The sequence below is a fragment of the Spermophilus citellus genome (assembly GCF_964194105.1).
Source record: "Spermophilus citellus genome assembly, chromosome: 1".
In the NCBI taxonomy this organism is placed as follows: Eukaryota; Metazoa; Chordata; class Mammalia; order Rodentia; family Sciuridae; genus Spermophilus; species Spermophilus citellus.
In genome coordinates, this window is record NC_138182.1 from 122,760,704 (window position 1) to 122,784,795 (window position 24,092).

Genomic DNA, 24,092 nt, shown 5'->3' on the forward strand with positions numbered 1-24,092 from the left:
TGCAAGGCCCTGGGTGCAATCCCTTGCACTGAAAGAAAAAACCAATAGTCAGATATTCTAACTTTGAAAGAAAAGCTGGAAATGCAGATTTTAAAATGTGAAACTGTCAAATTTTAAAATAAGATGGTTTAAGATAAACATACACATGGAGAGGGTGCACGTATTCAGCACAGGACTCCTGCCTGTCCCTGCTGTGCTATGTCCTGTGGCAGGTGCTGGGACCTTTGCGGTTTGGGTTGGCTGTTCCATTGGTGGAGCCCAATGAACCAAGCCTCTCTGCACTCACGTCCCTGTGGAGAACCTTTCCACACTGTGGACTTGGTCTCATGACTTGCTTTGGCCAATGGGGCATTAGCAAGTGTGGTACAACCAGAGGCTTGACAAGCATTTGTTTATTGGGGCTTGACCTCTTCCTAACCACCATGCAGAAGCTTGAGTGATAAGAAACCTTGTGGAAAAGAGAGGCACAAGAGGATGAGAAGTCATTTTGAAGGAGATTCCAGCTGACTGTAGCCCATGTGTAACCTCAGCTTATGCCATGTGGGCCCACACAATTGTAAAAAATAGACCAATGCACCTAAGCTACTGAGTCTTGGGGCGGTTTGTTATATTGCAATAAGTAACTGAAATGAAGACCATTTATCTCAACCTCCTTGTTTTACTACTTAATGTCCCAAGGTCCAGAGAGGGAAAATTACTTCATGAAATTCATACAGCAAGTTAATGGCAATAACCTTCCAATTCTGGGCTCTTTCTTCCTATTGCTTTTCTTTCAATTCTCTTGGTGAAAAGCACCAAAGATTATGAAATGTCAAATTTTACCTGCAGGGAACTTATACTGCATCCTGAGTGTATACAAATTACTGTAATAGGTCTGTCCTTTAAAAGGCAAAGATTTCTAGGTCATCTAGAAACGCTTGATAAACAGGAAAGCAAATGTCTCTGACATTGGGAGCTGGCCTGGTAAATGGGTTGGATTGTAATGGTACTAGACAATAGCCTATCCCTTACAGAGAGGCCTTGTGTTCTCCTATAGAACATAAACAATTTCAGGGAACATCAACCTCAGATAAGGCCATTCTGTAATCATGGAAGATCAAGACAAAAGCAAGACTACTTCAAAAATCATGTGTGAACACAGACAAAACCTGAACATTTTCCAAACCACAAAAGATGACTAAATACCCCCAACAGGCTAATTCCAGGGGCTGAACTTCTTTACCAATTACAGCTTTAGCGTCAGTTTAGTATCCTCTTCTGGCAGGTAAGATGTATACAGTTGTCCGATCATCGAATTACCCCCACTCCCTGCCGGCATCTACTCCAGAGCCAAGCCCTCGCTGGGGCGCCCCGAGGTGCCTCGTGGCGTGTTGGGGCTCACGGCGACTAGTACCCAACCCAGCTCACTCGCCGCCGGCTTGCTCTCAGGGCAGGGGAGGACACGGGCATCCCCGGGGCGGCGGGAGGCAGAGGTCACTAGAAGGCGTCTCCAGCAGTGTGCCCGCTGGCCGCCGATTGCTGTGGTTAACGTCTGCGTCCCCCCACCGGAGTCCCCCGAAGGCAGGGGCCTGTCTGTCGGGTAGAGCCGATCCCCAGGGCTTAGCGCAGTGCCTAGCAGAGCATGGGGGCTTAAAAAGTGCTTTCAGAGCGAAGAAGTAAGAGGACTCCGTCTGCAGATAACCTGTCCTCTCAGCGCCCGCCAGTTCGCGGGGCACGGCACAGCGCTGCGCCGGCCAACTCTCCCCTCTCCCCATTCGAGCCACGCCCGTCCTTTGCGAGCCCCGGCGGAGCTCCTCGCGCTCGGGCCCGCCTGCCACGCCTGAGCCCTTGGCCTCCAACTTTGCGGGCACCTAGCATCCACCGTTCCATCACCCACCCCTCCAGCAGAATAGCGCCCGCCGTGCGGCCACCGGACGCAGAGGGACGCCGGGGGACGCAGGGGGTCGCAGGCGGCCATCGCGCATGTGCGGAAGCCGGGCGCACACAGGGTCTCTGACGAGCGAGGAGCGGTCTCCGGGTTTCCGTCCCGGTGCAGGCAGCCCCAGCCGGCAGGAAGTCGGCAGAGCCCGGCCGGAAGCAGAGCCGCGCGCGGCGCCTCCTGGGACCTGTAGTCGCGGCGCGCCGCGGCCTATTCTGAGCCGGCCCTCGGTACTCGAGGTGTGCCCGACACGCGCTCGCGGCTCGGCGAAGCTTTCGGACGAAGGCGGCTTCGGGCCCCGGGAAGAGGCCCGGGGCGGGCTACGCCCCCTCAGCGCCCCGCGCCCGCGGCGCCTGCTGGGAGCCGTAGTCCTCGTTCTGCGTGCTGCGTCCGCCGAGGGGAGGGCGGAGCTGCCGGCGGCCCGGGCGGGCTGGCAGCTAGAGTGGGTGCGATCGCCGCCTCCGCCGCCGCCTCCTCCGCCCGGGCCGTTCGCTGCTGCGCGGGGAGAGCGAGGCGGGGCCGCCGGGGCCGCCATGGAGCCCGACTCGGTGATTGAGGACAAGACCATCGAGCTCATGGTGAGTGCGGCCCGCGGGACCGTCCGCTCTTCCGTCCGGCCCCGGGCGGGCCTGCCCACCCAACGTCCGGCGCTAGCTCGGCCCGGCCCCGCCGCCGCGGCCCAGGCGGCGCCCCCGCCTCCCCGCGCCCGGGTTCGGCGCAGGCCTCCCGCGCCCCGGAGCTCGCGGCCGGCCCAGCCCCCTCGGTGCCCGCGGCTCGCCCCTTCCCGGCCCGGTCCGGGCCAGGCCACGGCGGCCTTGCTCGCTCCCTGTGGCCGCGGTCGCACGCGCGCTGGCCTTGCCTTCTCCCTGTGCGGAGGAGATTTGCCGAGTGTCCCCGGCCCGGCCCGCACCACTCTCCGAGCCCCGCCAGGCCACGGGAGATGGTGGGAGGGGTGCGGAGGAGAGGTCCAGGCCCTCGGGCCCGCCGTCCTGGCGGGGCTCCCGGCACCACTGCCCTGGCCCGCGGCCGTGCGGATGCCGAGGTAGGCCCCGCGGGGCCGAGGGTGGGCGGCCCGGCCCGGGGCTGTGGCAGAGAGGGGCCTCCCTCCGGGCCCCTGCGGTGTCGGGCTGCTCGGACAAAGGGCTTCCCAGCGGCCGTGGGGTGTTCGCCTAGCGAGGCCCCAGGTGCTCCGGATTCCATCCCCCAGGAAAGGGAAACCGCAACTTTACGTTTTCCGAGCAGTTTAGGGAACCCGGGTGGGGGGCGTACTCAGCTGCCACCCGGGCTTTCTTCTTAAAAGGGGGGAGGGGAGTCCTTGGCCCCTGGGGAAGCGATCCCTTTTCTGTTAGAAACTGTTAGTAGCCATGCTAGTCTCCCTGGTCCAGTGACACCCCTAATTTTTTTTTTTTTTTTTTTTGCCTTAGGACTGACTTGGAGCCCAAAAGGGTTTTTAGAAACAGAACACACAGAGTGGCTAGTAAAAGTGAGGAATTTGCTAATTAGTAGGTGATATAGTGGAAGAAGGAAAATATGGCAGGTATTACCTGGCAATTTGAATATTAGGGAAATCAAACGGGCTCTGGAGAGTGGGGAGGAAGTCTTTCCCTCAGCAAGTGGACTTGCGCAGGGTTTCTTCCTGTGGAAACCTTGACAGTTTCTTTGTATCTCTGCTAACACAGTAACAATTTCTACCCCAGGGTTGAAAGGAAAGGTGAAAGAATCTACTTAACCTAGCAAAATGTTTTCCTAGCCAGTCTTCTCCTGCATGAAAATGTTTGAGTCAGTGATTCCACGGGTAGGGTTGGTGACATCAGAGCCACTTCCCCCATTTAATGCTATAAATAATAAATGGTGACACTGAAAGTCTGTTGAATAGTTGCATGGTTTTTGTGGATGATGGTATCTGGGGATTTGAGATGCATGTTTTAAAAATGGAAGTACAGTAGCATAAATACAGAGGGAGTTTAATATTTGCTATTATTTGCATAATTCACAGAACTAGACTAATCCAGCATTCTTGAAAGCTAGAGGGGAAAACCTTTGGTAGTATCTGATTTATGCACGCCTGCATGTAGATGTGACTGTTTTCAAAGGGATAATGTCACCTGCGGGTTTTTATTTGATCTTTATTAATTGAGTAACTTTTCCTTTTCAGCATAATTTATCAAACTGGTCAACAGTTTGATATTTGGCACCTTTTGCAGTGGATTATTTTGGCAAAATATCTTAATTGGAGTGATGAACACATTTTTAAGGATGTAGAATATATGCTCTTAAACAGGAGGAGTTTTTCATATTGGAAAGCTGTAACTTAGTACCTCTGAGTGTTGTTCTGCACTCCTTCTGTTTCCATTCAATAAAAAAAAAATAACTAAAATGTCTTTATTTTCAAAAGAATTAGAATAAATACAATGTAACCCATGTCAGTACCTTTGAGTATATGGTTGGGGGGGGGGGAGTCTTTACATTTTAAAACTGGTTTTTAAATTTGCTGACTTTCCAGGCTGGAGTTGTGGTTCAATGGTAGAGCACTTGCCTAGCAAGTGCAAGGCCCTGAATTCGTTCCTCAGCACTATTTAAAAAAGATACTGTGTCCAACTACAACAACAACAACAATAAAAAAATAAATTTGCTGACTTTCTATGCTTATAAACTTTAAAAAGTTTTGATTTCAGGACTGAGGGAGCAGCTCAGTGGTGGAGCATGTGCTTAGTATGCATAAGGCCCTGGGTTCAATCCCTAGCAACCACCCCCCCCCCAAAAAAAAAAAAAAAAGTTTTGATTTTATATGATAGTAATTGTTTCTGGTCTGAAAAGAGATTTCAACCATCTAAGCATATTGTAAACTAGGATTTAAACTAAGATTCTTATAAAATTTAACAAAAGAGTTTCATAGTTACTATCAATTTAAAAATATCTTTTCATTTAAGTGTTTTGATAGTTCCTGAAAGGGATATTAGATAAGAGACTTGGATGACCCTTCTCATAAACATGTATGTGTTTATGTTAGTGTAATAGATGACACAGGTGCTTAACCCACTGATTGAGTAAATCCAGGATCAAATGCAGAATGATAATGCCTTATAGTCCAATTGCATGTGGCTTTAGTATTCACTACATTTTTTTCCCTTTAATGGTTATCTTCTTTTTTATTGATTTTATTATTTTTTTAAATACATGACAGCAGTGGAATGCATTACAATTCTTATTACACATATAGAGTACAATTTTTAGTATCTCTGTATATAAAGTGAGTTCATGTCAATTTTTGCGTTTATACATTTGTACTTTGTTTTTTTTTGCATTACAATTCTTTTTTTAAAATTTTTTTTTTGGTGTTGTTGTAGTTGGACACAATACCTTTATTTTTAGTTTTATGTGGTGCTGAGGATCGAACCCAGGGCCTTGCACATGCTCAGCGAGCACTCTACCGCTGAGCCACCACCTCAGCCCATATTACAATTCTTAATACACATATATACCACAATTTTTCATATCTCTGTTTGTATATAAAGTTCACTACATTTAAATTACAATTTTCAGAAGTAGATTAAAATTTTTTTTTTATATTGGTTTTAAAATAGCATGATTGAAGAAGGGGAATGGTTAAACTGATGGTATTTTGGGAGCCCAGAGCATGAAATTTATTTTAGATTTTTATTAGATAGCTTCAGAATAATTTTATTAGCCAAAAATTTGTAATTATAGTATTCAATGGTTAACAAGATCATTTTCATGTGATGTTCTAGAATGTGCTATATTAAAAAGAGGAACACGTTTCTAGTTCTCCATTTCTTAATCTCATCCCTCTACTTTCTTTGTTGATTCTTCTTTTTTGCACTTTTGAGAAGATTTTACTTTTTTTTTTTTTCTTTAAGTGCTGAGGATGGAACCCAGGCCTGGTGATCCAACCCCAGGCCCCTCACATGCTAGGCATGCACTCTACCACTGATCATTTATACTGGATTAGTAGGAAATAAAGCTAGTTATGGTTATGGTTGAGGGTGGGGACATAGATTAGTGGTAGAATGCATTTAGGAGTCCATGAGTTCAGAGCTGGGGATATAGCTCAGTTGGTAGAGTGCTTGCCTCGCATGCACAAGGACCTGGGTTCAATCCCCAGCATCAAAAAAAAAAAAAAAAAAAAAAAAAAGTCCTTCAGTTCAATTCTAGCACTCCCCCTCCCCCCCAAAAAATATATATGTATGTACACACATATACATATATATAGTAGAATAATTAAATCTCCAGATTTCATCTACCCTCTTGTGATTATTCCTTCTTGAGGCCTAGGTACAGTAAAGATGCTTCTCCCCCTAACCTTTGGCACAGGAGTCAGGCTTTAGTTGTCTCAATCAAAAGCTTATAATCTCTACTAAATTTTCAGTTGCTGATAGTGAATAATTTAACCACCACATGACTTTCATGACCTTATATTGGCCCAGTGCTTTACCTATTTTGTAGGCCTGTTTTTCAAACTTCCAACTTTGGTACTGTCAGCTGTATTATGAGTGAAATAGAAGAGTGGTAATCCATTTTGGAAATATAGAAAGTACCTGGTAGGCTTTGCTGGAAAGAATGCAGACTGTGCATTATGTATCATGTATTTATTAACTCTTGAGTTAGGAATAGGATTTGATGTTCAGTCACTCATCAGTAGAAAGCACTCACAAGAACTGCTGATTGGGAGAGAAAAATGGTTAGTCTTTTACATCAAGAAAATTGATGTAAAAAGTTTAGAAACTAATCCTGCTTTTTTCTTTGTTTTCTTTTTTCCTGGGGTGCTGAGGATTGAACCCAGGGCTTTGTGCATGCGAGGCAAGCACTCTTCCAACGGAGCTATATCTCTATCCTTAAACCTGCTTTCTTTATGGGTGTGAGGGGATCTCTTTTCCCTTTGCACAATTAATGGATGAGCTATACTCCATTATTAGATGTTGAATGATTCCCCTGTGTTAAGTGACCTTATGTGAGTCATTTCCTTTCTGTGTTATCTCTAAAGTGGTTGAATTGTTGAATGAAGTAATATAGATTAAAATACATTAGTCCTTATTAAAGTGTGATATAAATGCTATTTTTAGAGTTGCTGAAGTACAGGCAGATCACAGGGCCAAGGAGATAAAAGAAACTGATAAGAAAAGTTATTGGGAATTTTCGTCTCTCTCTTTTTGGATCCTTTTTTCCCCTTCCCTCTTGGTGACTTTCTAAGTGATGAAAGTGGATTGTCTAGTGACTCTATCAAGAAATTGGATTTTTGTTACCATAATTTGCCCTCATATACCTGCAGTGGTGTGCTAATTTCCCAGATGCAGATTTTTTTTTTTTTTTTTTTTTTTTTTTTTTTTTTTTTTAGAGAGAGAGAGAGAGAGAGAGAGAATTTTAATTTTTTTTTTTTTAAGTTTTTGGTGGACACAACATCTTTGTTTGTATGTGGTGCTGAGGATCGAACTCGGGCCACATTCCCAGCCCCCAAATGCAGATTAAATAGATTTCAGTGGGGGTTCAAATGAAATAAACCACATATATATTTATAGACCTCATTGACCTGCCTAAAGAAGCTATACCTAAAATACTGATGTATTTGTCTGATTTTGAAGTAGATTACATGTCCTTTCAGATTTGATGAGGATAAACATGTTCCTGAACTCAGGTCTTGGTCTACTGATACTCTATTTTACATATCCCAGAGAAATTACCAGGCCATTGTACAGCACATACACTCCTCTGAGCAGTGCCGTTTGGGCCTCTGAATTCGAGAAACAAAGTGTTTTTCTTTGTGAGCTCTTGGGATCGTAGGTCTTCCTTGTGATATTTGCCCTTTATGGGAAAGAAAGCATTTCCGGTCCTAGTGATTCTACATCTGATCTCCCTTCAGATCTCAATCTCCCTTCTGGTTTTCCCCCCTGATTTTCTTCACTGAATTCTGTTTTCCAGTTGAAGATTGGAGGACTATGGTCCTCCAAATTCTGTTCATGACATTTCCTGCGACAGCAGTGGTGTGAACTGATTTAAGAGGTGGCTCTCCGGCCAAATTGGCTTAGGTCACATCTCAGCAATCTTCTCTTATACTTATGCTGATAAAATCCTATCAACCCACAAAACACAACAGATGCCACCTCTTTTGATGTCAGTTGTATTACAGTGGCTGATACCATCTTGCTTTATATCTGTAGCACTGTGTACCTAGTAATCATTCCCTTTAATTAAATGAAGGAATTCTGGCACTTTGTATTCGTCTTGTAGTACTTAACATCCTCTGGACTAAGAGAATTGGGATCTTTATTCATCTTCCTGTGGCACATGACTCCTTCATACACACAGTGCATTCTTACAGGTGTTCAGTAAATGTTGAACTGAGTTTTCCCGGTGATTGTTTTCACATATTATGCTTTCTGCCTTTATCTTAGTCATCTTGTCTTTTGGAAATTTTCATCTATGTTACTGATTTCTCACAGTAATCTTAATTTTTATGGGATTCATCATATCTTACTGAATATTATAGAAATTTGTGATTGGGTTACATTACTCTCCTGAGGCTGTATCTGACAATACTTTTACTCCTTCATAATGCTAAACACATATGTGGGTGCTCAGTAGGTATTTATTGATTTAAATTAATGTTAGCCTTTTTTTTTCATGCTATGAAACCTTTTAAGATTTCCTTTTGATTTAAGATAAGGTAGAGATGAATAGAGGAGAAAGACTAGTGAGGGAAAGTGGCAGATGTTGGGCGGAGCACGGGATGTTCAGACACATTTCAAACATGATTTGCAGTGTTACACAATGCAGATTGATTTACATACATCTTATAGTGATTGCTAGCAAAGAATTGAGGAAACCAAGTTGCTTTTATGTCTTCGTGAATTTGTTGAATAACCCTACGTGTTCTCTGACCTTAAAAAACATGGTTTAGTAGCAGAAAGGGCTTGGGCTGTAGAGTGACACCTGAGCTCCTATCCGTCTCTGTCACTGTGAGCTATGTGGCCTTCCAGGAAACCCTTCTGTGGTGCTTTTGACTGTCTGTATGTGTAAGGAGACTTGGGTAGTGCTCCAGGTTGTTGGAGAGCCGTCAGGGAAGGACCTTGCAGAGTTTGCTTTTCAGCAGTGCTGCCTTTCTAACTTGACTGCAAGTACGGGGACCATATTTTGTGAAGCAAAATCAAGACAGATGGTGTGGAAAGGTTTTAATTTTTTCACTTGAGTTGAGTATGTATTTATTTGTAAAGCTTTACAGAGGCCTAACATTTCCTTGCTTTTAGCCCATATATTTAATAAGCCATCTTTGGGGGAAATGATGAAATCACATTGTATTGCTACTAGTTTGGAAATTCTGGGAGGTATTGTTATGGTTGGACGCATCAATTTGGCCTGATTAGATCTCTGTGGTAACTACAGCAAGAACCCGCTGAGCTGTTTTAGGTATCATGGTAGAAAGAAGCTGTTGATTAGTTTACAAGAACATTAAACACCCTGCTTTAATATTTTGGGAAATTATGGATTTTCAATTTTTTTTAATCCAGTCCTTTTTATTTTTTATTTTAAGACAAGGTCTTAGGGCTGGGGGTGTGGCTCAGTGGTAGAGTGCTTGCCTAGCACATTTGAAGCATTGGGTTTGATCTGCTCAGCATCACATAATAAACAAACAAACAAACAAACACACAAATAAATAAATGTATTGTCCATCTACAACTAGAAGAATATTAAGGAAAAAACAGGGTCTTGCTAAGTTGCTTAGGGCCTTGCTAAGTTGCTGAGGCTGACTTCAAACATGCCATCCTTCTGTCTCAGCCTCCCAAGATTACAGGTGTAATTGTTATAGGTGTTGTGCCTGGTTTGATTTTTGAATTCTGATTTTGAATTCTGATTCTTATCTTAGCAAAGCTGGTGGTTTTGACCTTTAACAGAATAAACAAGATTTCCTTATGAGTTATATTATTGTTCATTGAATTAGTTAACAGTGGGGGGGAAAACCAGTTGGTCAAGAATGAGCTTGTTACACTCTTTTAAGTTTCTGCTTGATTGCAATTGCTTAATAGGAAGTTTGTCTTTGTAAGCAAATGAGACACAACCAGGGAGACTTGACAGTCCAGTAGGGTGTCTCTAACCCTGGTCTTACTGTTTAAGCAAAACTCAAAGATGTAGATTTCTGTGATGTCAGCAGGAAGCATTTTTAGGAAATTCCCGGTCCTGGTTAGTCAACAGTGAAAACCTTCACAGTCTGGAGAGCTGTGAAGTAGGAACAGAGGGCTGCCAGCATGGAATCTGGGGAAAAAGAGGAGTCTGCTCATGAGCAGAGAAGGTGCCCATGTGAGTATGAAGAACTAGGAGGCCTAGTGCAAAGCTTTAGACCCAGAGAAGGAAAATAAAACATTTCAGGAGGGCTCTACTGTTGAGGAAAAGGAACTTGAGTATTTTTAAAATTTATTTAATAATTGAGAACATTTAACTGTTTTTTAGAACTAGTAATGAAATATGCTTTGGTTCTCCAAAATGCCTACTTGAGAGAGACAAAGAAAAAGAGGCTGGGACAGGAAGAACTCAGTCCTGGCACTGCTGTCTGGCATCTGTTGATCTTAGTGTCTCTAGTATGAGGCTTGCCATCAGTTAGGCATTGAAGAAGAAATGAATTTTTTTTTTTTTTTGAAGGAAAGGAGGAAAGATTAACTCAGTACTGAAAAAGGGCCTGAGGAGTCAAGAGATTCAGAAATGAATCTGTCAAAATGTGGTTGTGCTTTGCTATCACTTGTTCTGCATTTTGAATATAACAGTAATACTCTGAGAAAGCATAATATATTGCTTTAGTAATTAACTGTTAGCCATAGCTTACTAGCTACTTTTATCAAAATTTGGTTTCCAATTTATTCTTGACTTGAGTAATATCATGGGAGAAACTTATCACTCATTTTCTTCTTTTGGCCTGGGATTTTACTTACGTGAACTCATTTAAGTTGTATTAAGAGATTTCCATTTGATCGTTATGGTGAGGTTAATATAGGCTGGGATTTCATTGACTTCATTTGCTTTGCCCACAGTGTGAAAGATCAGATTGTCTTTAGTCATTGTCTATGGACTATTAACAAATCTTAAAGTGTGAAAGTTACTTGGGTTCAACTGAATATGGGATTCTTTGTCACAGACAGACTTTACAGCTAAACACAAGGAATGCTTACACACCATCATAATGTGTTTTTTTTAGCATTATATTATAGGCCTTAGAACTCTGTGGCTCTTTGGTAATGAAATGCTTTTTTAAGTGGCAAGATCTGGAGAGTTTGCCTCTCAGCATGGCTCAACCGGTTCAGCTAGGCTGGAGTTTTTACTCTTGGTGTGTTTCTATAGTCCTCAGTTCCCATGTTCATTAACTTAGGACTTTCAAAAGTAAAGCTTAGGTCCCAGGAATCCTAGCCTTTCTGACTCTTGGACATGGGGGGTAGTGGTCAAGAGGGGTGCTGGCTCTGCCATCTAGTAGATTGGAGTCTGGGCAAGTTGTTTCTTTCTGTTCTTCTTTGAGAATTAAATACGGGTAATTAAAGTGGAGGGCCTGACCCATTAGCAATAAAGGCAGGTATTGTTATAATTACTGCAAAAGCATTTTGACAGTAGTGTGGCAGTCGAGGAAGGAGCAAATATACGTGCAAGTAAATTCAACTTTTACATTTTCTCTTTGTCATCTTATTGGATGCTTTTTTCTCTTTCATGTAGTTTGTTTATAGTTCAGTCTAAGGGAAGAGTTGGTATGGTAGAAAACAAATTCATGTAATATGGAATGGACTTAATATTTAAGGGTGTGCTCTGGTTATTTCTTATTGTCCTTAATGATTTTCCCTTGTTTACTTGCTGACTGGCCATTGTTGGGTATTGGCCTTTATTGAATAGAAGTTTACTCTTAAATCCTTCTAAAATGTTTTGTATGGCAGCTCAGGGTTGAGGATTTGGGTGATATGTGAAGATTTGATGTCTTTTGTGTAGCAAACCAAAAGATTGCTTTGAGAGGTGCTTAAGTAAGTATCTTTATTGGGAGGTATTTGAACCCTCCCATCTCATTCATTTTGATTGACAGGCGTTTTGTAATGGTGAAGGAGCTGTCTTAGGAAACAGATAAAGGACACTTTATGTGGATGGTTGGGTCAGTTTTTATTTGCTTTCATTTGGAAATTGCATGCTATTTATTGCAAGTACATACTACCATTAGAGTTGCTTCATTATTGCCACGGAGTTTCTTGCTGAGGAGGAATACTGCTGCAGGCCTTTGATGCCAGTAGCTGACTTGGCCTGTGCCTTCTTTCTGTACCTCAGATCCACCATTCCATTGACCCTTCCTTCCATTCCTTGGTGGCTGTCCTTTGCCGCTGGTGCCATGGTGGGTGTATGGATTGCTTTCTGTCTTTCAACAGTTACCGAAGTGCATGTTTGGGATTTTGTTGAAGAAAGCTGGATACAGTAAACGGAAAGAATCTTGGAAGATGCTTGACTGCTGTCTTTTCTCAGACTAGTCTGAAAGGGAGTACCCCCATTCATTCTGGATTGGTGGATCTGAAGTACAAAATATTTTCCAGGTAAGCGATTACCCTGTATTGTTTTGTTTTGTGGAACTCACATCACTGAAAGAAACTTTAAAAAAACTTTTTCTTTCTGTTTTTCATTACTAGGGGAAGAAAGAAATACTAGATATTTGTGCTTAGTGTGTGTTTGAGTGGGGATCAGGGATGGAACTGCTAGTAAAAAACTTTGTTTCAGTGTAAGAAATGCAATTATAGGCCTAAGTAGTTTTTAGTTATAGTCTAGACAGTACTGTAAATGGAATTTTTTTGGATGGGGGGATAGCTCATATTAAATATGGAACACATGGTCGTTTTGAGGCATCACACAAAATTTACAGGCAATATCTGGTAAAACTACTTTCTGTAGTTACCATGTAATAGTGGTCTTTTGTCCTTAGGACTCTTGGGAGTCTTCAAAGGAAGTTTTAGCAACTGTAGCAATTGTTATTGAGAGAAGTGCTAAATGCCAGGCCAGTTACAGGCTTTTGCATGTATTTCTTAATAGGCCTAGTGCTTCACCTGTGTTTTAGAGATGTCAAAGCTGGTGAGCATTAGATAAAAGTTGCTCAGGGTCATACAGCTAGCGAGTAGCACATCCAGGCTTTATGATTGCATTTGTATTCCCAACACTTTGGGTCTTACCATCTTACTCCATTTACTGAAATTTGTACTTCAACTTCTGGATTTCCAGTTTGATTTTCTGCAGCGACTTTTCACTTCAAGTCATGTAGGGACATTGTGTGGCATGTGTAGCATGTGGCATTGTGTGGCATGTGGCATTTTAATCATGCCTGATGCTCTGCTTGCCTACTGAAAAATCAGAAGTTCTCCAATCCGTTCATCCAGTGAACATAGATGTAATTTAGGGGAGTGTAAGGCAGTGTGTTGAAATGTCAAAAAGTGCTTTATAAAAAAGTATCATTTGGTCTGGTGAACTCAAACCTGTGTCTTCTCAGTTCATTTTTAGTGTTTATTGGTTATTTAAATAGCTCATTTGCTCAATTTTGCCATGTGATTTGTCAGGCAGCTGTTTTGACAACATAACTTTGGTATTTAATATTCTCTCTAGATTACTTCATACCCTATAATCTTATATAATTTTCTTTTTGACCCACATTCTGACTTTGTGATCCTTGTTTTAGTTTAATTTCTTTGCATTTGTTAATATTTCTCCTTGGTGACACTTTTCATACTTGTCACCTGAGGGCTGTTGGAGGGGTGGCGGTGGCGGCGGCAATAGTACCAGTAGAAATAATGGTAGATAACGACAACTGGGTGCTTCCTATCTGTGGAGCATGGTTTATTCCTTTTTTTAAAAAAAGTATTTTTTTTAGTTGTAGATGGACACAATACCTTTATTTTATTTATTTTTATGTGGTGCTGAGGATCAAACCTAGTGCTTCACGCATACATGTAAGGCAAGTGCTCTGCCACTCAGCCACAGCCCAGCCCTGATTTATTTCCTTTTAAACTCATTTTGTCTTTATGGTTTCCTGATAAGGTAGGTTCTACTTAACTGATGAGGAAACTGAAGAATAGAATAGTTAAATAACATGCTCAGGGCCCCACGTCTTACAGAAGCAAATTGAGGTTTGGATCCGGGCATCTGGCACAGAGAACGGACTTCCAGCCTCTCTGCTGTTCTGCCTCCAAGTTAGAGGATTGTTCAGAGCAGATAGAGGAACTGAGATCCTGAAGACTGAAACTCTGTGGTGTTCTGACTCAGCAGTCATTGCCAAGGCAAAAGAAGCAGTTGAATGTGTATTTCTTACCTACTTAGAAGGGCGCAGGTTCTGTATCAGCATTTAGGCTATTAGGCTGTTTCCCAAGAGAACGCATAGGAAGTTAGTTGAGGTTCTGTTTCAAAATTGTGCTCTGCAACAAAACCTTCTGTTGTGACCAATATTTAGTATTGGCCTGGGATTGTGCCTCGATAGTAGAGCGCTCGCCTAGCATGTGTGAGGCCCTGGGTTTGATCCCCCACACTCCCACACACACACACACACAAAAAAAAAAAAAAAAAAAGAAAGAAAAAGAAAAAGAAAATAAAGAGAAAGAAATATTCAGTATCTGTGTTCTTCAGTGTGGCAGTGACTAGTCACATGTGGTAATTTTTGAAATGTGGCTCTGCACCTCAGTACCTGAATCCTACATTTTACTTACTTAAATTTTAGAATTTATTATCATCCTAGATTTGGTCCTTGGTTAGCATCCTCAGAAAATCTGATCTGATTAGCATGCTCAGAGCAGCTTCTTATTCCAGAGTTGTACTAATATAGTAACCATCCTTACAAGACTGATGGGGAAAACCAGAATTCTAATTTATGAATTGACAATGATGTACGTGTGTTGGCATGATGAGTATGTTCTTTTACTAGTGGACAGATTTGCTTACTAGATCTTAACTTATATGGCAGCTTAATTGAGAGAAACCTTCAGACTTAAGCCAAATGACTGCAGCCCTGTCCTTCTGTAGGTAAACTTTACCTAGTAGTCATCTTATGAACTCAAAGCTGGGGAGGTGAGATATCTGCTAGTTGATTGAGACAACCCCATTCAGTTTACTCTAGGTATGGATGTTTTTTCTTAATGGCAAAACCTCTTTTTCTTCTCAGCTTGCTTTTGCTTCCCAGATCTTTCTCTGATTAAGGCCATTCATTTTTAGATAAGTTAGTATATTCAGCTTGAACGCACTCTTTTTTTTTTTTTTTTTGAGAGAGAGAGAGAGAGAGAGAGAGAGAGAGAGAGAGAGAATTTTAATATTTATTTTTTTTAGTTATCGGCGGACACAACATCTTTGTTTGTATGTGGTGCTGAGGATCGAACCCGGGCCGCACGCATGCCAGGCGAGCACGTTACCGCTTGAGCCACATCCCCAGCCCTTGAATACACTCTTAACTTACAAGTCTGAGAGCCCTTTTGTTTTCCTTAAGGTTTCTTCATCATTGCTGTGACTCATTTTGTATTGCTTTCAACTCTAAGAAAACAGTTGAAATTTCTTTGCTTTCCTGTGGCCTCTTTATACTAGCTTATTTAATGTGGTCATACATACAGAAGGCTATATGTCTGGTGTAGATTCTGTTTGCATTGCATCATGTTATTAAATAGTGCTTGTTTTTATCATTACTTTGGGACTTGTTATTCTCTTTCTGTTTTTGAAGTAGAAAGAGTAACATAACCAACTTTGTATTTTAGGAAGTTAATTTTAGCAGGTATATGCCAAAGATGGATTGGGGAGACTTGAAGGCAGGAAGACTTCTGGTCTACTGAGCAGTGATGAAGGTGAACCAGAGCACTGTCAGTGAGGATGATGAGGATGGGCTAGGTTTGGAAAGGCTGGAGTAGAAGGAGAGATTAGGAACAATAGTGTGACTCTTTAGTTTTTGGCTTGGGCAGCTGAATGAATTTTTTTTTTTTCCCTCCAGGGTAGGAAATACTAGTGGAAGGGATTGGGGAAGGAGAAGGAATGAGTTCACTTTGGGTTGCAGTGAACTTGAGTTCCTTGTGGGTAAATAGCCTCAAGCAGAGTATCTAATAGGAATATTGGTTTGGAGCTCACCAAAGAGGGCAGGGTGAGAAATATTTGAGAGTTTCTAGCCTCAGTGGTAGCTACTTTTTACCTTAGTTCAGGTAACGTGATTGTTCAAATGCAGATTGGAGAATATGTACATTGGTTATGGGCATGTCAGCATAAAAGGGTGGGCTACCAGAGCTACGGGATCAGAACCTGAGAGTGTACATGATATTGACTGAGAGGTCTTCTTACCGATCTCTCCTTTTCATTCTGACCTGGGAATTCTGTTATAACCAACTACTGCCCATTCCTAGTGAACAAATTAGATCTTTTGTACTTGGGTTGTGATTTTTTTCTTCCATTTAATTACTAGAAGCACAGTTTTTGAAATGTGTTTTTATTTTATTTATTTTTAATATTTATTTTTTAGTTGTAGTTGGACACAATACCTTCATTTTATTTATTTATTTTTATGTGGTGCTAAGGATTGAACCCAGGGCCTTGCACGTGCTAGGTGAGTGCTCCACTGCTTAGCCACAAGCCCAGCCCCTGAAATGTGTTTTTAAAAACTCAGAGTTGTCTTTATACAACTTATGTACATTTATAGAAATTCAATTTTATGCATGTGATTACAAAAACAAGAGAAAAAGAATCTAAACAGAGTTAAAAGAATCTAAATAGAAACTTGCCCTTCTCTCAGCCTGTCTAAATTCTCGATTGCTTTTTATTTAGCTGTGATTATGGTATTTTGTCCCCGCCCTCCCACCATGGTTGACCTGTGGCCTCATACATGCTAGGCAAGTGCTTTCCTCCCCAGCCCTTTATTTTTAATTTTTTGAAACAGGGTGTTTCTAAGTTGCCCAGACTGGGCTCAAACTTGGGATCCTCTTGGCTCACCTTCCAGAGTAGCTAGGATTATATATAGCATGCATCAATGCACCTGTTAAGAAACACTTTTTTTAATACCATAGTCTGAGGCCCAAATACAAGCAATTTTACCTATTGTCAGTTGAAGAAACAGTGAACTGTTCCAGAATTAGGGTGAAAATTAGCTGCGTTGGAATTATTGAGATGCTGTGCTGGTCTCCAGTGTGGCAGGGATTTTTAAGCAGATCTTTACTATATTCTGCTTTCACTATATATACTTACTTGAGACTCCAATGGAGACAGGAGTTCATTACAGCTAATGAACTCATCAATCAATACTTGAAAAATTTTTTGAATGAAATATATCTGTGACACAAAATTTAATACAAATAGGTTAGCAAATGAAAAAAAAGTCTTCTACATTTCTGTGTAACTTTCCTCTATATGTCTCTGTACACTGATCTGCACCTTGATTTTTATTTATGTACTTCTAGTTGTAGATGGACATAATAACCCCACCTATTTATTTATTTTTGTGGTGCTGGGGTTTGAACCCAGGGCTTGTGCATGCAAGGCAACCACTCTACCAACTGAGATATATCCCCAGCCCTATGACTTTATTTATTTATTAAAAAATATTTTTCTTTTTAGTTGTAGTGGACACAATATATTTATTTTTATGTGGTGCTGAGGATTGAACCCAGTGAGTGCCTCACACATGTGAGGCAGGTGCTCTACCACTAAGCTACAGCCCCAGTCCTATTTTATTTATTGTGTGGTGCTGAGGGTCGAACCCCAGCACCTTACACGTGCTAGGCAAGTGCACTACCACTGCCACTACCCCAGCACTCTCCCCGCCTTTTTAATGTAAAACATGATTAATCATCTTCCATATCCATTTCCAAAGAGCTTTCATGTTTTGTTGAGGTGATCATTTAAAAGGTATGTGTTGATTTATTATACACATAAACCATGTTTTGTGTAACTAGTCTGTACTGATGCATATGTGGGTTATTTCCTGTCTTTTGCTATTAAATGTGATGTTATAAAGAATAACTTTATGTCATTTCACACATGAAGGAGACAGTACAGATATGTTCAGGGCAGATTCTTGGAGGAGGCATTCTGAATAGACTCTTTGAGATATTGGCATAGCTCAGAGGTAGAGCACTGTCCCAGCATGTGCAAGGCCCTGGGCTTAATCTCTAACATGGTGAAAGAAATTTAGTCAAGTTTAAATTTTTCCAGCTGTCCCATGAATGTCTTCTGTAGCACCTCCTTCTTCTCAAAAAGCCCCAAACCATACAGAGTGCAGGATCCATGCAGAGTGAATTTAGCTGTGCATTTTTATTGTCTTTTAATTCAGAATAGTTTCTTACCTTTTTCCTCTTTTCTTGGTATTAATTTCTTTGGAGAGCCCAGTTCAGTTAGTTCTCATACAGGACGTGCAGCCTTCTGTATTCATTTGAGTATTTCTTCATAGTATCATTTAACTTGTATCTCTCGCTCCCATACCTCCTATAAGCTGGACGTTTGGTAAGATGTGTCCATGCGACACATTTTGGCAGGAGTGCTTCCTCATAGGTGAAGGCCTCTGATGTTGAGTCACACCAGGGGGCACTTACTGTCAGGTTGTCTCTTTAGGGGCTGTGCTAAACTCAATCCCACTGCTACGGTGACAGTAGCCACATCTCTTCATATTGAATGTACAAATTTGTGTTATTAGAGAGGAATCTATGGGACACTATTTTAGCACCTCATAAATACCCTATTCATTTACAACTATTTACCCAGTGATGTCAGCATCCTAATCCTGAAGTCCGTTATTACAATGTGAGTTACAAGATTGTGGTATTCTTATTGTTCTTCATTCTACGTTTGTGAACTAGCACTCACAGAGTTTCTCCACTTTCCTTGTCTGTGTCACCATACCCATGGGCTTTTGTTAATTCAGCATGTTAGCAATCAGATATGATCTTTACTGATGCTCGGATTGTCCCAGATTTGGCTAATGAGGGCCCCTTCTAGGTAACTCTTGGTCCTTTATTTATTTGTTTTGTCAGTTGCTGGGGATAGAATCCTGCTTCCTTTGTCCAGGACCCCCTAGTCTTTGTGTATTTCCTGGCTTTTTGGCACAGGATGTCCCAGGCTCACCTTGTGCTTTCCTGCAGAGTTGGATCAGCTGTTTCTCCAAGAGGCTTCTAGTTCTTTTTAGTCCCCAGTGATTTCCTATTAGGAACCCAAATCATTGTGGTGAGTTGTCCCTGCCTCTACACCCTATGTTGTTTGGCTTCAAGTTCAGTTTTACTTGAAGTCTGTGATTGTGAAAATGGAAGGGAGCTTATTGATACAATGGCCATCAAATTGTGGTGCACATTGTTCCATGAATGGTCAGTTTCATTCATTCTTTATTAAGCATGTACTCTGTTCTAGACACTCTGATAATATAGGAATACAGAACAGAAGCAGGTGTACACTTTGCTTCCAGTTGTTCTGCAGTCTTTTATATAAAAAATTATAGCATTATGTGAAAACTGGTAAGGATCATGAGAAGTAGTCATACAGGTTATGGGAGTTAGAAAAAAGGAAATTTCATGAGGAACTTTTTTTTTTTAAAGAGAGAGTGAGAGAGGAGAGAGAGTGAGAGAGAGAGAGAGAGAGAGAGAATTTTTAATATTTATTTTTTAGTTCTCGGCGGACACAACATCTTTGTTGGTATGTGGTGCTGAGGATCGAACCCGGGCCGCACGCATGCCGGGCGAGCGCGCTACTGCTTGAGCCACATCCCCAGCCCCAGGAACTTTTTTAATATGTATTTTTTAGTTGTAGATGGACACAATACATTTATTTTATTTATTTATTTTTATGTGGTGCTGAGGATTGAACCCAGTGCCTCACACATGCTAGGCAAGTGCTCTACTACTGAGCTCTACAGCCCAGTACCTCTTGAGGGACTTTTTTTGAAGTTACACTTTGAGGCCTGGACAGAAATTAGACCTGGATGTATTGGGGCGGGGGAGTGTCATAGCAAAGATAGCCATGTAAACAGTGTCTGCTACTCAGTTTGTATGAGGAGGAGCAAGGAAGTGGTTCTGTGAATTGTTGGAGTACAGCTTGTGTGAAGGGACTGAGGTGGATGCATTTGGCATAGTAGATGATGACCACATCTTGGACTTTTTCCTTTAGGTCATAGATTACAGACGGGTAGGTAGCCTATGGATAAAAGAAATCCACAAACATTTTATTTGGTTTGCACATATTTTAAATTTGGGACATTTTATGTCAAAACACTTCTGGTTTTGTTTGAAAACTGAGGCTTGTCATTGCCCTTTTGGGTCAGAGTTTGTATTTTTCGGGGCTAGGGATGTGGCTCAAGCGGTAGCGCGCTCGCCTGGCATGCGTGTGACCCAGGTTCGATCCTCAGCACCACATACAAACAAAGATGTTGTGTCCGCCGAAAACTAAACAATAAATATTAAAATTAAAAAAAAAAGAGTTTGTATTTTTCTGTTTTTCACTGCCCCATAAGACTGTCCTCACTCTAGTTGATCATAGAAGCTTTTGAGCTTGTGATCCCTGTATAGATCAAAGGAGGTATGAAGGTGGTGGATGTGGCTTGAGAGGGGAGTTGATTATGGAAGTGTGAGCAAATCTGTGCTTTAAAAGATCACTCTGACAGAGATTTTGGAGGCCGGATTAGAACAGGATAAATTGGAGCAGGGAGACTGTTGGAATATTCCAGGAAAGAAATGACAGGCTGGTAACAGATGGTATGAAGAGGAGGAAGTGAGCCATTTTAGACGTGGAGTGGATAGGTTGTATTGAAAGATATGATAGTATATGTGTATGTATCAACAAGAGTGTAAATCCTGCTCTCAACACATGGGATGCTGGGGCTGGGGTCTGCTCAGTGGCAGAGCACTGGCCCAGTGTCTGCAGGCCTCCGCACTATAAAACAGAAGCACAGACGAGGAGTCCTGTTCCTAAGAAGTTTTGCATTCATAAATCTTCTGAAAGTTATCCACTTGTTATAATATATTGGTTAACTTTGGAAGACAGTAGTGATAGTTTGATGCATTGTTGTCACCATGTAAAGTTGTTTTGTGACATGTGATTAACATTTGACAAACAATGTTAACTTCAACCTGGCTGTATTTTTGAAAATTGCATATAAAGTAAATATGCTTTTTTTCTTCTATCACTTTTCTTATTATTATGGAGATAAATTTTCAAATATATTGAATATTTTTAATTTATATATATATATAAAATCTATTTAATTTTCTCAATCTCTGTAAGTTAATAAAAGAAAGATAGTGAATCTATAAGACCCTGCCCTGTGTGCTTAAAACTGCACCATGTTATGGCCATCTACAGTGTAAACATTTTGCTGGAAATCCCTCATCAGTCAGGGCCTGGCTTCCCCGTTGCCAGTGCCTTTATTCTGGATATTTGTATCACCCTCCACTTGACATGGAGTGAAATAAACATGAAGCCCAGTGTCAGGAAATGAACAAAGGTTGTCAAAAGGGCATTCTACAAGTGTATTTTTATTGTGGATAACATACAATAAAGAACATACATCTGAGGTGCACGGCACAGTGAATTTTTACATAAGTAAAATAGCATACAGTGTACCACCAACCCCAGGTCAAGTGCACTTCCAGAGCCCTTGAAGGCTTCCTGTGGCCTGTACCTTACCCCGTCAGTGGACCCTCCCAAACATCTTGTTCTGATCTCTTTCACTGTCATTTTTTTTTAAAGATGTTTTTAGTTGTAGTTGGATACAGTGCCTTTATTTTACTTATCTTATGTGGTGCTGAGGATAGTACCCAGGGCTTTGCACGTGCTAGGTGAGAGCTCTCCTGAGCCACCACCCCAGCCCCATCACTGTCAGTTTTTAAATCATACAGGTTATGCTCGTTTTTGTTCCCCAGTTCATTATTACATTTGTCAAGTTCATCCACTTTGTTTTGTGTAGCTGTAGTTTTTTTTCTGGTGTATTCTTCTTTTTTTTTTTTAATTTTAATATTTATTTTTTAATTTTCGGCGGACACAACATCTTTGTATGTGGTGCTGAGGATCGAACCCGGGCCGCACGCATGCCAGGCGAGCGTGCTACTGCTTGAGCCACATCCCCAGCCACCCCCCTTTTTTTTAAAGAGTGAGAGAGAGGGGGAGAGAGAGAGAGAGAGAGAGAGAGAGAGAGAGAGAGAATTTTAATATTTATTTTTTAGTATTTGGCGGACACAACATCTTTGTTTGTATGTGGTGCTGAGGATTGAACCCGGGCCGCACGCATGCCAGGCAAGCGCACTACCGCTTGAGCCACATCCCCAGCCCCTCTGGTGTATTATTCTAATGTATGTATAATCCATGGTTTATTCTTTTTTTTAGTTGCTTGAATAATTGAGTTGCTCAATACTTGGCTGTTACTGATAAATATTTGGGTTGCTTCCAATTTTTGCCTGCTATTATGGGTCCCACTTCTAAGGTGGACATAGGCATTTGTTTCTGTTGGATATAAAAAACCCAAGAGTACAATCCCCAGGTCAGAGGGTGGGCACATATTTAACCTCAGTAGCTACTGCTGAGTGCCTCTCCAGCGCCTGTGCCGGTTCACACTCCCGTCTCCGAAGGCGAGTTCAGTCATCACTGGTAGTTGTTTCTGTTTAGCCATCCTAATGGGAATGAAGTGGTATTTATATTGTAGTTTTTGTTTGCTTTTTATTTAATTAACCTTTTTATAGTTGACATTCAATAAAATGAACTCATTGTAAGCATGCTGTTTTGGGTTTTGAGAAATATATACACTCATATCATCATTAGCACAATCAAAATATGGAACATTTCCATCCCCTCAACAGTTCCCTCCAGGGGAACTTGGCAGTCAGTCATTTGCCCACTTCTGCCCCTACCCCCAAGTAACCTGCTTTCTGCAGCTACAGATCAGTTCAATGCATTCTGGAATTTCACATAGGTGGAGTCACATACCATGTACATAATGTAGGTACTTGGTCATGTTGGATTTATTTTGCTCAGCATATCTTTGAGGTTCATTCTTGTTGGTTGTACATTCCTTCTTATTGCTTAGTGCATTAGATGATTACACAACAGTTTGTTTATTCATTCTACTGAGGTGTCTTTAGGTTGTTTCTGGTATTTGATTATTGTGAATAGAACTTGTGTGGATATTTTTATGAGATTTTTTGTGAGGATATTTGTTTTCTCCTAGTCATACCTAGGGGTGGATTTGCTGGAATAGTGTATGTATAAAGGAAAATGCTCTTTTTCTAAACTCTAACAAAAAAACAGAACAAAACAAAAATCTAACAATGACTGACACCAAGTGTTTGTTTTTGTCCTCACCAAGTAGCTCTCCAGTTCTTTGCATGCACTGACTGGTCGTCCTGTAATTCAATTCACTGCTGACCTTACCTGAAATTAACCTTGGATCTTTGAAGTCAGAAGATCCCACAGGACTTCCCTCACTTTTAGGCATCAGTTGCAAAAACTCATGATGCCACCTATATTTCCTGTGACCCCTTAATGTTCAGTAATTTGCTGTAATGACTCACAGAATTCAGGGAAACATTTATGTTCCTTTGATCAAAGAGTATTATGATGAACACAAATAATTAATCCGATTAAGAGATATCAACGAGGTTGATTCCTCTGGCAGCCAGACCCCATCCTCCAAGAGTCCAAGCTCAGGCCTGGTCAAAAGTGGCTTGTTTTGAATTAGAAGTGGTGGTCTGCTCATTCCTATAATTCAGGGAATTCCAAGGGTTTTAGAAGTTCTTGTGCCAGGGGCAGGGGGTGGAGAGCAGGTACAGCAGGCAGCAGAGGCCAAACATATGTTTATTTTTTTGAGAAACAGTGGATCTTCTCCCAGGGTGATTGTGCATTTTCACTCTTAGGGCAGCGGTGCACTGTCAGCCTTTTTAACTCTGGCCATTCTGGTAGATGTGAAGTGGTATCTGATTATGGTTTTAACTTATATTTCCATAGTGACTAATGATGTTGGCCATCTTTTCATTTGTCTGTTGTCCACTTGAATATAATTTTTAGAGAAGTTACCGTGCAAGTGCTTTGCCGAGCTACATCCCAGCCTTTTAAAACATTTTGATTGAGACAGGGTCTTGTGAGTTGCCCAGGCTGGTTGCAAACTTTCCATTCTCTTGCCTCAGGCTACCAGGTAGCTGGGATTATCAGCTTGAGCCACTGTGCTCTGCTGTCTTCCAGTCTTTAG

The 24,092-nt window shown here is 41.6% G+C and overlaps 1 protein-coding gene across 9 annotated transcripts in view; it reads left to right on the forward strand.

The window, feature by feature from the left end:
• The first annotated feature begins 2,134 nt into the window (after window positions 1-2,134).
• Window positions 2,135-24,092, forward strand: part of FBXW11 (F-box and WD repeat domain containing 11) — a 123,094-nt gene continuing 101,136 nt past the window's right edge. For 2 of the 9 annotated variants that reach the window (XM_081271976.1, XM_081271979.1), the window contains exons 1-2: window positions 2,137-2,496; window positions 12,313-12,474. Coding sequence is in view for 5 of the 9 variants with exons in the window: in XM_081271973.1 (XP_081128099.1) it covers window positions 2,452-2,496 (45 nt within the window). In the remaining 4 variants the exon portion in view is untranslated. Of the gene's footprint in view, window positions 2,497-12,312; window positions 12,475-24,092 lie in introns of all 9 variants that reach the window. The other 7 variants (XM_081271974.1, XM_081271975.1, XM_081271978.1 and 4 more) reach the window with 6 other exon arrangements.